We start from the raw sequence: 17608 nt of genomic DNA, 5'->3' as shown, positions 1-17608 counted from the left end.
ATTCATCTTCATGATGGACCCACTTCAGACACAATGATCAGATGATCATGGCCTTTTGATGTGCTCCATTATTGAATGAGTATTAAAAGCATGCAGCTAGCCCTTGTGTGACTGTGTCCAGCTTCCTTGTTGATTGATGATGGGGAAAAAATTTATAACTTAAAATATGGTCAGTTATCCCTTTGGGTATTTAAATAAAATATTTTAATATTTATTATGAAGTGGCGCTATTGCATTGGTTGTAAAGTGAGTTATAAACTAATTGCATGAATATAAATAGGGTTATGCTACTCATCATCCCATTCCATGCACTATATATTTTTTAATTTTTTTTAAATTTTTTTATATTAAACTAATTAAATTATTCTACTTATCATTCATACGCCAAATACTTGTTATGGAAAAAAGGAAAAAAATTTAAAAAAGATGTATGTGGTATGTAGGATGCCAAGTAGAATTATTTGTATAAATAGGACCAATAGGTCCCATCAGGCAACTCTAGATCTGCCATCTTTGCGATCTAATTATACACTATACGACCATCTCATCTAAAAAAAGTTTCATTTTTTCTTTTTCCTTTTTCTATTTTATATAGAAAGGCAATAGCATGTGGAGAAACTTTAATTTTGGATTACTATTATAGATTTCAAGGTGTAGGTTGAAAATATTGGATTCTATATATATGTGACTTCTTCTGCTACTTGAAATCTTAACTCGAACACAGAAAAAAAAAAAAAAGAAAAAAGAAAGGGAAAAGGAAACCTTTGCACACAACTCCACCCTCCCTCCTTTTCCTCTCTCACACGCACACATATGCGCGCACACAGATACAGAAGGGGACACAGAGAAACTCACACAAGGAGAGCAGCCATGCCTACACATACAAAGAAGAGTCGCAATTCTAATGAGGAAGATATGGAGCTAAGGAAAGGTCCATGGACACTTGAAGAAGACAGTACGCTCATCCACCACATTGCTTGTCATGGGGAAGGTCGTTGGAATCTGTTAGCTAAGTTAGCAGGTAAACAGAACCATTCCATCACTTAAACAAGATATATACTTTGTTCTTTTCTTCATTTGAATTGATTCAACTTTTTTTCCTCTCCACTTTCAGGACTTAAGAGGACTGGAAAAAGTTGTAGATTGAGATGGCTGAATTATTTAAAACCTGATATTAAGCGCGGGAACCTTACTCCACAAGAACAGCTCTTGATTCTTGAACTCCATTCCAAGTGGGGTAATAGGTGAAATTTCTGCTTACCTATACACACACACACACACACACACACACAGGCCCAAAACCCATAGTATTCAGGACTGAAGTTTACTTTGAACTGAGAAGAGTTTTGGGTTGATTTTGCATTGTTTTTACAAATTTTGCTCGTCACGATTAACTTGGAATTCCATAATGGAAACCCAGGTGGTCAAAGATTGCACAACATCTACCCGGAAGAACAGACAATGAAATCAAGAACTATTGGAGAACAAGGGTGCAAAAACAGGCACGCCAACTTAATATTGAGTCTAATAGCAAGAGGTTCCTTGATGCAGTTAAATGTTTCTGGATGCCAAGATTGATACAGAAGATGGAGCAAACTTCTTCCCCTACTTCTAAATCTTCATTGACGTCCATGAATTCCTGGAGTTCTTCGGCTCCTTTGTCACCCAATCCGACAGCTGCTTCTCTTTCATCATCATCTCCCCCGCCAAGAAAGCTGATACACACTTCGAGTTATCCCAATGACAATTCATGTTCATTTACAAGTCCAATTATTCATACTCCAGATCCCATGAAAATCTCAGAAAGCACTCGAGCCAATGAACACCCGGCAGAAGATACCTTGGATGCCTTTGGCAACACGATCTACAGCCATCCAAATTTAGCTAATTCTTACTCTGTAGAAAGCAGAAGCTATGACATGGGGACTCTCATGCTGGAACCCATGTCAGCAATGATCACCTACGAGAACTCTCTGTTGGGTTGCCATATGGAAGGCGTTGATTGGCTTTCTAACGACATGGCAGATTCTTTATGGAACATGAATGAAATGTAACATTTTAAGGGTTTCAGTTGAGAGGAGCATCTTAATTGGGTGATGTTTTGATTATGTGAGGCTTGAGCCACATGTCATCACAATTTAGTTAATATAATAGGATTTGATACCTGATGTACTCAACTACTCCAATATTGAAGTTTGAAGAATGTCTTATGTAGCTCAAAATCTAAAGCAAATATGAATTTTAATGGTGCATGGTTATGTAGTGAGTGATTCCATAATGGGGTTTGTAGGAGTTGGACAAGATTGTATATAGATGAAGCAAATGTATCTTCTTTTCAGTTGGGTTGTTATACTTATCACTGCATTTTCAACAAGTAACTGAAATTATTTGCAACTTGACCACTGTAATACAAGCCATGGTGATATCAACTATGTAGCAGTAGCCAATCAAAGAAAGTAATAAAGGATCAAGAAGAAGTGACGTCAAAAGAGAAGAAAGGTGGAGTCACATCTAGTTATGGGGACACATATCATACGGACATGTTTCTTAGGAAAGGGCGGTGAATTTGGTGAAGGTGCTCTAAAGCAGGCAGGGGCCCAAAAATGCTGCTCTTCTTCAAATTATAACATAATGAACTGGTGCCAAAATTCACAGGAAAATTAGAAGTGGACCAAGTCATCTGCGGCCACTTTCTAAAGGTAGTTTGAAACCTTTTTTTTTTTCTTTTTTCAAGAAGGATGAAAGTAGCAGAGTAATAGAACTATAATGTCTTTTGTGGAGGTGCCTGGAAATTACATGGGTCATATATGCCTACCCTCTCCCCCTATCTCGATCTCAGAAAGGTAGACAACTTGCATCAAGTCTCATGCTTCCTAAAACACCAAGAATGCATCCACCTAAATTGCATATTCTAAATTCTTCAAGAATGCTTTTATCACCATATGCATGCTTCCATGCCGCCATTGAAATCCAATTAATATATACTTGACATGAGATGCTTCAAGTTTCCTATAATTCTGAATTCTGTCCAACCACCGGCATTTCCTCTGTGATGCAGAAGGCATCAATACCCATAAAAAAGGACTGGCTGCTGCATGACTAAATTATTCATAAAACAATTGTTTCCACATCCTTAATTTCTACATATCTGCCACTGTTAGTATACGCTGAGCTAAGTGAGCTCATAACCGTTCTTAATTAGGTTTTCAGAATATAGAACTCCAAAAAGGTTCAAGAAACTATGAATGCTGTTGATCTGCATTATGTGATGTTGATCAGCATTAGATGAGTGACTTCAATCATCAAAGTTCACGTACAAAGATGTGAGGGAAGTACAATAACAATAGAAAAAAGTATGATAAAGTTCGTCAAGTCAATTTCAGCAAAAATTTTCAAACCCCCACTTTGTGTTACTTTTTTTTTCCTCAATATCATATGCTTTTTCACAGGGGCCGCCCTAATAGATAGTTGATATGCACGTAGAAACTAGTCGTGCTAACAGTATTGATGGCTAAATTTGACTAGTCTGGTTAGAATTAAACCATAAAGCTAGCTACTCTGATCATCAGTCTTGGCTTAATTAACGGGATGATCTCGTAAGTCAACTTAACAGAAATCAAGGAAGAAAAGTATTGACATATATTGTAAACTCTGACAAATTATCTCAGGCAGATGAATCTGGGGAAGTACTACTGTGAACTTTGTTCTCTAGCAGTAAAATAAAGGCAATTCAAAAGCTCTCTGATCTGACAACCGAGGGGTTCCTAAGAAAATATCATGTAACATCTTATAATGTTAGGGTTACCCTTCACTTTCTGCTCAATGCTACTTTTATTACTTTTTGCCGTTGCACATAGGCAATACAACTGAGACAATTAGGTCAGCTATTTCACTTACTCTCCGGGCTTAGGGGAGTGAGCCAGACTTCGATTAAACACCTTGCATGTCATCGTCTTAGAGTTTGAAATTTCACTCCCTATCATAATCTCTTGCGTTCATCCTAGGATCCAAACTAATATGATGTGGAAGTGTAAAGACCATTCTTCCATGCTTTTATTAGAAAGTCTTACTTATGGCGGAGGGGTTATCATGGTAATAAATCGAGTCATTTTTCCATTTACAAACATTGCCGAAAAGTCTGAAAACAAGATGTTGAAGAAACCATCAAGTAACTCAAATCTCTGTTGATAATCAAATACACAGAGATTTGAGTTACTTTGATGGTTTCTTCAACATCTTGGTTTTCAGACTTTTCGGCAATGTTTGTAAATGGAAAAATGACTCGATTTATTACCATGATACCCCTCCGCCATAAGTAAGACTTTCTTAATAAAAGCATGGAAGAATGGTCTTTACACTTCCACATCATATTAGTTTGGATCCTAGGATGATCGCAAGAGATTATGATAGGAGTGAAATTTCAAACTCTAAACGAATGACATGCAAGGTGTTAATCGAAGTCTGGCTCACTCCCCTAAGCCCGGAGAGTAAGGAAATAGCTGACCTAATTGTCTCAGTTGTATTGCCTATGTGCAACGGCAAAAAGTAATAAAAGTAGCATTGAGCAGAAAGTGAAGGGTACCCTAACATTATAAGATGTTCATGATATTTTTCTTAGGAACCCCTCGGTTGTCAGATCAGAGAGCTTTTGCATTGTAGAAACTGGCACGGTGGCACCTCCACAGGTGCCAAATTGTACCAAGTTTACGTCAGAATCGAAACTTTGAAAGCGAGATGGATTAGGCACTCAAAAGATTAGATGCCCATCCTTTCACATTTCCATCAAATCAACCTTTCAGTGTCACATATAAGCGTGAAGAGACTAAACTCCCATATAGGCTTTTTACTTTTCTTAATCTTACTCGAGAAGAGTCCTAGGCCTCCCTTGTTGGCCATCCTACCCCATAACTTCCAGCACCCACCCTGAGCCATGAAGCATCCCAAGTCAAAGATTTATAGAATGCGAGGCTCGCTGATGTATACTACAATCAAGTTCAATGTGTGTATGTGCATGCATATTGATATAGAGGACACATAATCCACATCGTTGTCGTGATGAGATTTGATTTACCAGAAAATTTTATTTAAATTTATTTTTTGCAATGTTAATAATGTGAAAGACATGAATCATGATATCAACCATATTGACTTGAAGCGAAATTACTCGTTTAGAGAAATGATTTATACAAAATTTAATATTTATATTATATGAATGCCAACCTAATAGTGTTAATATGACTTGAAAGATAGTGGACAAACATGACTTAACTCCTCATGATTGGAAGTCTAAGAGAATGAAATTATGAATTTATTGATGAAAAAGTGAACCCTTTTTTTACGGGGAGGGTAGGTCCATTGATGTGAGAGGCACTGAAATTCAAGATGAATTTTCTAATGCCAGCACCAGAACTGTAAAGGCTCAAATGGGAGTAAATTAAGGATTGTTTGTTTCTTACTTTTCCACTTGGAGGGTAGATAAACATTGTAAGATCAACTTGTCAAGTGCACTTCGATGCACCACACTATGGTCAAGATTAGCAGGAGACAAACTATCCAGAATTCCATTCCGAAACACAACAATCCTTGAAGAACCCTAGGCACGGATTCCATCACTTTTCCGTTCGAAGACTATGGGATATCAGTATTCTGGTCCCAAAGAAACTTTTTTTAATTTTTTAAAAATCCGGCCCGGATGAACAGTACGTGCGTCGTAAATTCGAGAATAGCTTCCCAACAAATGCCTTAAGAAAAGAAACCTAACAGATTTGAATAGATTGTCCCCATATTAAAACACATGAAATAAAGTCGAGCATACTCGAGTTTATGATGTAGTTGTAGTGACCGTAAAAAAGTAGTGTAGGTATTTGTAGATTGTAATGAATAATTAGTGTTATTCTTTAAAAAAAAAAAAAAAAAAAAAAACTATCATGACCTACACAAAATACTCGCTAGTTCGTAGCTCCAGCTTGCCAAGTTTCATTTTACTTGCAGTTTCCATGGTCAGAAACTCACTTCCCACCCTTGCCATAGCTATCTCTTAGCGTGACTGTTCTATTGAAGACAAGCTTTTCAGGAGTGGAGTCTCTATCAACCACAAAGTAACCTGGAATTGCAAGTAGAAAACACGACGTGCTGAGAGGGTGGTATGGCAAATTCAAAAAATAGAGAAGACAATTGACAGAAAAACTACATGTCATGGATACACACATAAGTGGTGTAAGTCAATAATATGCATAAACCCCAATGGGGAGATATAATCTGCCATCCTAAGACCAACCCACCCTAGCAACAATAAACCCGTTGAAAAATGGCGCTACGTGAACTGCAGGAAACTTTCAAAATGATACAAAAACTAAAAAGGCAGTGAAATGGCTGCAGCAGGCTAGCACTTCATTGATCTGGGTTCTTTAAACAATTTAATGAATGAAAAAATGCCAACTTGGTGAAATGATAACCACAATCCATGACGATGTTTTCCAAAACCAAACTCTGTTGTTTGGCACTTTGAAGTAACCATCCTTGAGTTTTTGTGCAAATAAAAAATGGGATTGGCACTTGTTTAAATAATCAACTAATCAGAGATGAAAAAAGGAGACTTGAGAGGGAGTTCGTGAAATTGCATTGGCACGATTAAACCTGACCCGATTGGCAATATAGAGGACTGATATTGAAAAAAGATATATGAACGGAAAGGAATAACCAGTCAAAGGAACTCAAAACCTTCTGTTTCCAATAGAAATAGAAGAAAGGGTTGTGGCATGCTGTAGGTAAAGTGGTTGGATTTCTCCAGGGGCTATAAAATTTGGATCCATTTTATCAATGTATACTCACAAGCCCTGACATTGAAATCCAAATCGACCTTTCATGCCCATTTGGTATGAATGATCAGGCATTTTTTGTAATGCCCCAATAGAAGGCCCAAACCACATGGCCTATACTCCAAAAAGACTAGTCAATGATACAATTGGAGCCCCATTGGAACCTTATAAAGAGCAAAAACTTCTTATTCCCAAACAATATGGGATCCCATTCCCCACCTACTATCATTCTTATCATATGGGGTATCACATTTTTACCCCGTTGTATTAGGTTAGAACCAGATGCACATATGGATCCTATGAAAAGAGCACCCTAGTTTAAACTTCACAATTAGGCCACATATAAATATAATGGAAGGGTTGTGGAGTCTACCAAGCCTTTCAAACTGAAATCTGTCCCCAATTGCAGCATTCTGCACGAAGGGTACAGCATATGCACTGGGAATCAACACTTTGGACTGAGGGTTCAGATCAGCCAGCCAATCATCAAGTTCCGCTGGATTCTGATTCAATCATTAGAACACAAGTAAGAATACATTATATCTTCAAAAAATAAAGCAAGCACATGCATGTGCACACGCACACAGGAATAAAACAGCCATAGTAGATGTTTTCCAACCTCTGAACGGAACAACTTGTCAAACAATCTGACTTCCACCCTGAGTGGATCAACCCCGGGGGAAGGTTCGGCCACCCAATGAAGAACACCCTGCATTACAATAAATGGACCGAAAATGTAGGTAATAAAATGAGGAAAATATTTACTACCAAGTGCCAATTTTAATTTTGCAGTGCTCAAAGAAATTCAGGACAGTGAACCTTTGGCTTTGTCTTCTTGGAAGGGTCATACTCTGCCCGGATCTCAAGAACAGTTTCTTTATCATCAGCTAGGATAACATCAGTGCACTTTATGGGAAATGCATATCTGCCCAACAATAAGTATTCTCAGCATAAAGCCCAGACCTGCTCAATCTAAGAGACTTAGAAACTTCCAATATATACACATACCTGAGCAGGACAGATTTACCAGGAGCAAGCCCATAGTAATCCTTGGAATCTTTCATACGGAAATCGGAATGTTCAATGTACACAATATTGCAAAATGGGACCTATGGCAGAAGCAGTAAAAAGCACAACCAGAAACAGATTATAAATTAAACGCTCAGAGCAAAATATGGTTTTTAATTAAGATGAACTGAGCAACTGAAATAGAATATATGATACATTTGTGAAGGGAGCAAAGTTGTTCTCATAATTCAAATACGTTGACGGTGTTAGAAGACCCAGAGCATAAAGTATTGTATTAAGATTGATATGGCACCAATCACAATGAAGCATATACTCTCATGCCAAAACAAATTAACAACACATAAAGTTAAGCTCCTTCCTGATTGTTCAAATTTTATAAAGAGGCAGTACTGCTCTCTAGAAACTACTATAAATAAAGTCATAATAGAATCCAATGTCACCTTGTAAAAAGCGGATGCATCATCTGATTGTGCTTCAGGCCATTTCTTTGCATCAAGATCTATTATTGAGCCAGCTTCTAGGTTTGTGATGACAACCTTCAAACACAGAAAGAATCAGTTGTACTGGGAATGAAAACATGTTCTATAAAGAGTGCATAACAAGAAGCAGACCTTCAGCGGATGTAGCACGACCATTGCACGAGGCGCTGTTTTGTTTAGTTCTTCTCTTATGTGATACTCAAGGCGATCCAAATTTATTGTACTATTATCACTGTAGCAAAAGAAAAGGCATACTTATGTTAACAAGTAGTCATAGGTCCGGCACATTTCCATTTTTCCAATGCAAGCCCAAAACACATATATCAAACCTTCTAGTGATCCCAACTCCTCGAACAAAAGCATTGATTGAAGTTGAAGTCACACCCCTACGACGCAAACCGGCTAGTGTCATAAGGCGAGGGTCATCCCAACCATCAACCCACTTATCTGTTACCAACCGATTTAGCTGCAACAGTATACCATAGTCAACAGTTATGCGGAACTCATCAAGCAGGATAAGATAACGTATCTTTAAGCTTTCAATAGAATATGTTCTCACTGACCTTGCGCTTAGACATCACCGTGTTAGTAACATTAAGTCGTGAATATTCCCATACATATGGTTGGTAAAGGCCCAGTGCATGTAATAACCAATAGTATGAAGCACGGCGTGTCTCAAATTCAAGCGTACAAAGCTGCATAAAGCATCAAAAGTTGACAAGAAGAGTAGATCACCTCACATAATAAATAACAGTTCAACTAAAATCAGAAATTATCCCTAACAAGAAATCAAAATAAAATTCTATCTAAGTCACAAACTCAAAACTACAGAGTTGATCAAATACAAAAATATCTTAAAAAATATTTATGCCACTGATTGCCAGGGATTAAAATCAGATGGTGCAGAACACTTATTGCATAAAAAAGAGTGAATCAAAATAGGCAATGGATACGAGCCAAAAAGAGTTTTGACACTTCCAAGAAGCCAATAAGCCCTTTTCTTATGAAGAGACTAGTACATCACAATAAATAAGAGCTCAGAGATGTTCATAAAATGTCTTATTCAAAGCAACCACGGGCCAAATTTTCAAACACAAACTGCTACTAGAAGCCACTGAAGGTGCAAGTTTCCAGAAAATTGTCTGACCATTAGGACTGGAAGGTCAATCAGTGAGGGTGTTGATCTGATTTGTTTTTTTTTTTTTTTGATAAGTGGGTGTTGATCTGAAAATAATATTGATGATAAAGCACGGGTAGAAAGCCAACACAACATCACATAGCCAAACCCATCTTACCAACACATGAAGTAACAAGACAACCTCCATCACATAGAGCAGTTGCATGACATTCATCAAGGCTATGGGACAGCAACAACTACATTTATCTTTAAAAATTAGAAAAAAGGGGGAAGAGGACCCCTCCCTACCTGACTATCAAGTGGTGGCCAAGCTTAGGCTACCATGGTTGGCCAGATTTGGCCACCCATCCGGTGGCAGAGGTCAGACCACTATAGGAATACTGAGAAAAAGGCCACCACCTCGGCCCAGATTTGGCCACCCACGTGGTGGCTAGAGCTAGGTCAGATTGGTGGTCTAGTCTCCCCACCCGTTTTTTCTGTTTTGTAATTTTATAAAATAAAATAAATAAATTATGTTTTCAAAATTTTTTTAAAAGAAAATAATAAGCGGCAGTCATGCTTTTCCGTTAACCAGGGTGAACAAAAGTTGTAATGGAGGGAGCTGATTCAAAGGTTGTCATGGCATGAGGTTATTTAAAAAAAAGAAAAAAGAAAAAAAAAAAGGACAAGTGCTGAATCTCAACCTGGCCAAACCACAATAGGTGATTGACCCAAAATTCTGGGAAAAAAGAAGAAGCAAAAAACAAAGATTAAGTTGAGTTAAATCTAGAACTCTGTGAAAACCGAGAAATAATCTTTTTTTATAAGTGAAAAGCGAGAACTAATTTGGCAATTCTTTTTCCTTTAATTATAATCAGGCAACACCAAAGGAACATAAAATTATATAATTGCCACATGGAAAGACTTGTCTAAAAATCTTTCAATCCTTTGGCATCCATCAAGTGATAAGCAATCCAAGTACAATTATTGAAGCTACAAAAACTGGTGGCTATCACAAGAAATAGTTAAAAAAATACCAACCCATGCATCCATTATTTGATAACCAATACAAAAATTGAACTTATTTGTAAGGTAATCCATCATTTCATACACAATCTCCCCTACGATGAAATATTGAATTTGTTCGAAAAATAATCAGGAAGTAATACTTTAAGGCTGAAAACATACCGAGTGTGTAATATTCTCAAGAGAATCCACAATGCAGTGAGCATAATCATAACTGGGATAGATGCACCACTTATCTCCAGCATGTGGATGAGGACTAAACTGAAGAAAAAGAAATTTGCAGCATTGAATGGGGCCATTGCCATGAGTTTGAGTAACCAAAGAAGTTTAAGTGTGGTCACTTGCCTTGATACGATAAGCAATAAGATCATACATATTATAATTATCACTCTGCATGTCTTGCTTCATCCTCAGTGTTGCTTTCCCTTCTTCAATAAGTCCTTTTCTCATATCATCAAAAAGTTTCAATGATTCTGCAACCGGTCTGTCCCTCCAAGGACTGTTCATCTTTTTCTCCCTGTACTCCTTTATCTCATCAGGGGTCTAACACCAATATTTACAAAATAACTTTATCAACATTGGTTAACAAAGTAATCACATGAAGCAACATAGAAGGGCCAAGGTCTGATTCTATTTTTGTTCTTCTTTTGCTAATCAAATTCCATTAAGGAAAACATGAACAAAAGAACTCAACAGCAGCCACAGCTACAACCATTCATCCACCAAAGCAAGAATAAATATACGAGAATGACACAAAAGGATCATAGTCAAGACCCATGTTAACATACATAACTTCATAACTCGCTAACATCAAGTCATGCTATCTACATTGCCATAAAACCAATAGTGGGGTTGGATAAGTTAAATGGAAACAACAAGCAGCACTAAACCACACCCTTGAGACATAGCTAATTCACAGCAAACAAAATACTTAAATAAGATATTTTTTTAACAGATGATTAATATTTTCTACAATTATTTTTTTGATAAGTAAATATTTTCTACAATTATCAAGCAGCAACCTGATGATCAACGTATGCATGACCACAGCGTATGAGCTCCACAGCTAAATCATACAAATCTTGGAAGTAATCACTGGTGTAAGTGATCTGCAAAACTTTAATGTCAGCATGTTGCAGAAAGTAAGGGCAGAAGATCAAAGGATTTTCCATCAATGTAGAGCAACTGCAATACCTTTAAGGGCTCCCAGCCCATCCACTGGACAATTTCTTCTATATGATCAATATACTCTTTCTTTTCAGCTTGAGGATTTGTGTCATCATACCTAATAATTACAAAAAATCAGGGATCAAGCAAAACTTGGGCTGCAGGAAACTTTTATATATATATATATATATATCTATTTTTTTTTTTTTTATAAATAAACAAATTGTATTGATCAATGGCAAAGCCAGTATTACAACTCTAACGCCCTAACTAGGTAGGCACATTAGAGACGTATGGGATATATATATCTATTTTCAGCAGATAAAAAGCACCAGGAAAAAGAAAAAGGATAACCTACAATATTTTGTAATAAACAATAAGCCCAATTTTTTTTTTTTATTGGTACCGGGCCAAGAACAGTGTCCCGACTAATCCCAAGGGTGCACAAGCCCTCGGCAAGGAGTTTTCCGCAAGTGCATCTTGGATAATTCAAAGGAAAAATCCCCTAGTCCGATAGCCCCTAGAGATTGTTTGCACTCAAGGGATTTGGACCTTAGACTTGGGGGAGCATACCCCCAAACCCAAGGCCTTTACCACTTGAGCCAACTCCTAGGGGTTAATAAGCCCAAAAGTAATCTTCTAGAATATTATCAAGGAATGAACACCAATATTTTAGTTCATTAAGGGAATAAATAGAAGTTCTTTTAGTTTCACAGCATATGTTGTCAGCCATCTGTCAGTATCATGCTCTGCACATGCACAGAGAAAACCCTTCAGGGCAGGAGCCTGTATTTCAACCATGACTACCTTACAAAATCATGTCTTGTCATTCCTATCCTACCACGCATAAGGAGAACCAACCAGATTACAAGTATCAACACCTACCAGCTTTCATAAATGCTGACGTGTAAAAAATAACTTCAATATGTGAAATGGTGGAAAAGTTTTATACACTTTGACAGATGAAAATAGTACTAACTATACCCACACTTGGGGAGTAAACCTTAGATATATGACCCAACTGTCAGAACCATGTATCAAGAATTCCAGGAAAGCACCCAGTGAGGAATCAAAACCTTGGTCTATAAGTGATCACTACGCTGCACTCAGACGGTCATGCCAGGATATGACAATCAATGCCAATACCACGCAATTTCAAGATCCAAAACACATGTTGCAAACCAAGATTATTCTCACAGCTATAAATTATAAACATTTTCTTCATAAGTATGCTATAACAATTATAAATATCTCTAGCAGATTGTGCACTTGAAAAGTCAATCCATGATACTGGATTGAAAACACACTCAGACTCGACCTGAACATTAGATATTCATAACACACTCTACCAATAGAAGAAAGAAACACGGTGACAGCAACTAGATTAAACTTCCTCCATCCCATAATAAAAGTGTGCATTACCTTTTTCTTTTTATGTCCAAAAAAATTTGTCCATGACTTGAAAATGCAGGATATAATTTACATATTTTCCTAAAATAGCCTACTTTTTGTGCAAATTACCCGTGATGCCAATTACTCTTCCACTATTATAAATAATAGCGATAATGATGAAGATGAAGTTGGAAAACAAGTATGAAGCAAGTAGGTGAAAAGCATGTTTTTCTTTAAGATGTGTGCTCTTGACAAATGGACTATTTTGCAGGGCACAGGGAGTAGCAAAGTAGAGATGAGAAATTCTAACCTAAGGTAGCATCCTCCACCTCTCTCTTTTGCTAGTCCAAAGTCAATAAACATTGCCTGAGTAACCATTAAGTAACTAGAATAAGGTACAGCCATGGTCTAGAAAAAGATTAATTCACCTTAAATATAAAATAACATTATTTACCTTAGCATGACCAATATGCAAATACCCATTTGGTTCAGGAGGAAAGCGGGTTAAAACTTTTCCTCCAGTTGCTTTCAAGTGTTTTTCAAGCAGTTCCTTTGTATTACAACACCTCAGGACAGAACCATCACTGAAAAATACTTCAGTGTGCACCTGAAAGGCAGAAGTACTGTGAAACATCTTACAAAATTCTTCTGCAGAGCTGCAGATGTGCTGATGTGTAAAGGGATATCAAAAGTCAAGGAGCACAAACAGCAAGTAGAGACAATCATGAAATTGTCAACTGTTTAGCTTTATAAGCCTGAATCATGACAAGACAAGAATGAGCCTGATCCCAGATTTGAAGAATGGTTTAGAGAATCATGAATCAATGGAAGGTTAGCTAACAGCATCAAATCCCAATTTATTACAAATTATAAGAATCCAATTTCAATCTCTGCAAGTATCAACCTTTAAGTAGTGATGTCACTAAAAATGGTTACAAAAGGCTGTTCTCACATGGATATATAATGAAGTTAATAAATCACTATGTAATCAACCTTTTCTCTCATTTGTTGTCTTATTCTTCTTGGTGATTCACAAATCATATAATCACACCAGATGAAATCAGCCAATATTATGCAGCAGGGCAACTACAAAGCTCAGTTTTTCCTTTTGTGAGGAGCACTACAAAAATTAGTTTTTTAAACACGTATAGATGTTAAGTGACTGAAAAGTTGTACAAAAAAGAAGCTATGTGAAGTAATTATTATTTTTTTATCTATAAACAAAATTTTATTGAGCATAAAATAGTCAAAGGCCCGAGTATACGCGATATATACTATGTGCAGTAATTATGAACGGTGAATAGGGAATCATAAGAGATTAAAACAGGAAGAAACAATCATGTACCTGGAAATTTTCCTCTGGTTGAGGAAATATCAAAAATGGATTAAGCTCCTCTTCAGATGGCTGTTCTGGAGTAACAACAGCAACGGATTTAACCTACAAAAGCATAAAGGAGGCACAAAACTACCAGTCACATTACTTATTAAAAAAAAAAAAAAAAAAAACCAGTCACATTACTTATCAAAAAAGTAATGTGTCTTTTTTTTACTGATAAAAAAAAAAGTTCTTAAAAAGGTGTATGCTTTTGTATACCTCTAGTGTACTTGGGCTATGCCTATCCTTTTATCAATGAAATATCATATTACTTATCAAAAAAAAAAAACTTATAAAAAAAAACAAAAAAAAAACTTATCAAAAAGAATTATCAGTCACATTATAAAAGTGACAAGGAAAATTGGAAAAGAAATCTGCAAATGCATTCACCTCTATTTTATCAGGCTTATCCTTCTTCTTCTTGGAAGTCTTTTCATCATCAGCTGCCGTCCTTTCACCAAGTAGGTCATACAATTTTTTATCAACGAATTGCTGCAAAGAGAAAAAAAGGCAAGCAAAATAGTCTTAGTGAATTTTTTTTTATCATAAAAAAGAAACTTCATTAATGAGAATAGGCAGATTACAAGTACATGGGATATATACAGGAGCAATTAATACTATCGTTTACTTATAAAAAAAATATATATATATACAGGAGCAAATCAGTAGAATTTAAATTAGGTTAACTTCATAGCCTATCAAACTCCAACCATATCTTACAAAAACCCCAAAATATTTAAATGAAAAATACCTTGACAATCTTCAGATCAGCCCATGGGCGCCTCTTCCGAATGTGACCTAATAATTCACCCACTAGAGACCAAAAAAAGACATGAAGGTTACGTACAGAACAGAATGGAATGGTATAGCATAAATGGGGACGTTAAATGCTTGCAAGGAATAGCAGGCATACTCATCGATATCACAATATAGTGTATAAGACATCATGATGATGGGAATTGGATGGCGTGGCCTGAACTGAAGGGCAGGGCAAACATAAAAGGCTCACCAGTAATGCACATGCAAACAAAGAAATGCTGACCAGTAATGCATATGCACACACAATCATACGGGCAGATACACCCCTAATGTAGCCCCATGTACAATAACAAATTCAAACTGATTGTTCAAGCAATGATCCAGAGCAAGTGTAATATTTTTTAAGCATGTTGATAAGAATATTTTCTTTTGATAAGTAATCAAAAGATTTTATTAAAATACACAAAAGGCATAGCCCAGGGACAAGAATATGCCCCCATATTAACAAACTTAAATCAAAGTACATATATAAATTTTTTTTTTGATAAGTAAATCAAAGTACATATATAAATTATTAACAGTTTCCTGAAAATAAATCACTTACCATTTGTTCGATATCGTTGCTCCAAAATCACATTCTTATTCTCTTCAAAAACCTCACTAACAGTTTGTTCAATTTCTTCTACTGAAACCTCAACACCTAGTTGCAAAAACAATGAAGTTATGAAAGACAAAAAATAGAAGAAGGAAGAAAAATTCACAAACATACAAGCACGCAACATGAGAAAAATAACAGTACCTGCTGACAGTTGAATTAGGGCAAACAAAAATGAAAGCAAATGAGACTCAGGTGAGAGCAGAAAAACTAACTCCATGTTTAGACTTGATGCATCAGATTCGATATACAAGAAACATTAAGAACGAGGTAACCTAAACATTATAAACATGTGCAAAAGATGTTCTCTTTCATCATACCAACACCACATGCTTCTTCAAATTCATTCAACTTAAAATCATCCGAAGCAGTAGATGCAAAAAATGAAAGCGCCGAGTCTAACTGGGCTGTGGTTTTAATCTGTGAAACAAGAAGCGTGTAAGAATATTAGTACATCCAGAAACTTTTCTAATTCCATTCAAATTTTGGACGATATCAACCATTAGAATAATCGAATTTGAACGTCATGGTTGATGTTTTAAAGACAATTTAGCTGCAAACCTTCGAGGAAACAATGTATTCCAGCAAGGTTGGGCGATGCACAAGGGCGTTTGCTGGATATTTTGTAGCAACCTGTCACACAGGAGAACAAGGCAATAAGTCATAGATTGGTAGTAACAGTGTTGACACCTGACGGAAAGTTGGTTTAAGGGAAAAATATCATAGTCCAATTTTAGAACTTTAAATAATATATTGAAACAGTTGATAATTCAACGACGAAATTGAAAGACGAAACATAGTTAATCAAGTTTAAAACTGATTTTTTAGCAAAAAATGCAGAGCGAAAATCATTGCTTCAAGCATTTATCCTACCGTGTATAGGAGATTTCCGACGGTCCGATTGCATCCATCGGTGACATCAGCCTGGAAATCACAAAACAAACAAATAAATATTATAGAAACTAGATCATCAAATAGATACTTGACATGCATATGCATAAAGTAAACTGGTAGCTTCCAGAACAGAAAATAATAAAAGAAAACGCAACTGGGAAGGCTCTGTTTGGTCGAGAAGAAACTCAGCGAAATTATAAAAAATTAAAAAATGAGTCCAATTCCAAAAACCATGGTCCGATGGTCGCAGATTTGAGTTGAGTTTTCTCTTTAAGCTATTAAAACAAAAGAAGTCGAAAGCTTCGGTCGTAATTTGGTTTTCAATTCCTCAATTTTATCGGCAACCAAACAGAAGGAGACGGAAACATGAACAAATCAAATGCGTCTGGTCGGACGGGAAGTGAAGAATCCAATACCTCATGAATCACAGAAACCAGATTGGCCGTAACCTTGTTGTTGGCAACAGTGTTTCGCGCAGTTCGCTCGTCCAATCCGATCTTCAGAAACAGCTCCAAGTGCTTCTCCTTGTCGGAGCTGTCCTCCTTCCCCGGCATTTCTCCCGAAAGTAACGGACCTAAGGGCTTCGGAGTTGGGACTGCTAAATTGGTGTCTTTATCTGAAAGGGGGAGCCGGCTAAGAAATTGAGAAAAACCCTAATTAAACCCGAACATAAAAACAGAGAGAGAGAGAGAGAGAATCTGGCAGGGGGCGAAGGGGGTATTGTTGGCATTTCGGATACGAGATTCTATGGATTGGATTCCATAGGCTGCCGAATTATTTCGTCAACTCACTCGAGATATTTATTTAAATTAATTTATTAATTTCAAAAAATGTCTTGGGCCGGTCCGTCCGCAGCAACCGAAGTGAGCCCACCCGACATTTGTCGGGTTATTCGGA

The 17608-nt window shown here is 36.7% G+C and overlaps 2 protein-coding genes across 2 annotated transcripts; one reads left to right on the top strand and one right to left on the bottom strand.

Moving 5' to 3' along the window:
* Positions 1-696: 696 nt before the first annotated feature.
* LOC122313703 (transcription factor MYB62-like) lies at positions 697-2338 on the top strand. Its single transcript, XM_043128888.1, has 3 exons — positions 697-1021; positions 1115-1244; positions 1421-2338. Exons 1-3 carry the CDS (start codon positions 814-816, stop codon positions 2052-2054), a joined length of 972 nt encoding a protein of 323 aa, XP_042984822.1. The 5' UTR covers positions 697-813; the 3' UTR covers positions 2055-2338.
* A 3404-nt stretch (positions 2339-5742) lies between these two features.
* LOC122313701 (glutamine--tRNA ligase-like) lies at positions 5743-17449 on the bottom strand. The gene is made up of 23 exons (XM_043128886.1): positions 17128-17449; positions 16691-16741; positions 16379-16450; positions 16138-16237; positions 15767-15862; positions 15155-15216; positions 14794-14895; positions 14374-14466; positions 13483-13635; positions 13339-13394; positions 11664-11754; positions 11492-11578; positions 10815-11012; positions 10632-10730; positions 8890-9021; positions 8656-8792; positions 8459-8558; positions 8288-8383; positions 7827-7927; positions 7638-7743; positions 7438-7527; positions 7192-7321; positions 5743-6103 (listed from the first exon to the last, which is right to left on the bottom strand). The coding sequence occupies exons 1-23, from the start codon at positions 17263-17265 to the stop codon at positions 6009-6011; spliced, it is 2385 nt and encodes a 794-aa protein (XP_042984820.1). The 5' UTR covers positions 17266-17449; the 3' UTR covers positions 5743-6008.
* Positions 17450-17608: the final 159 nt, after the last annotated feature.

This window comes from Carya illinoinensis, chromosome 6 (genome assembly GCF_018687715.1).
Source record: "Carya illinoinensis cultivar Pawnee chromosome 6, C.illinoinensisPawnee_v1, whole genome shotgun sequence".
NCBI lineage: Eukaryota > Viridiplantae > Streptophyta > Magnoliopsida > Fagales > Juglandaceae > Carya > Carya illinoinensis.
The sequence above is the reverse complement of the archived record's forward strand: the minus strand, read 5'-3'. Positions and strand labels throughout refer to the sequence as shown.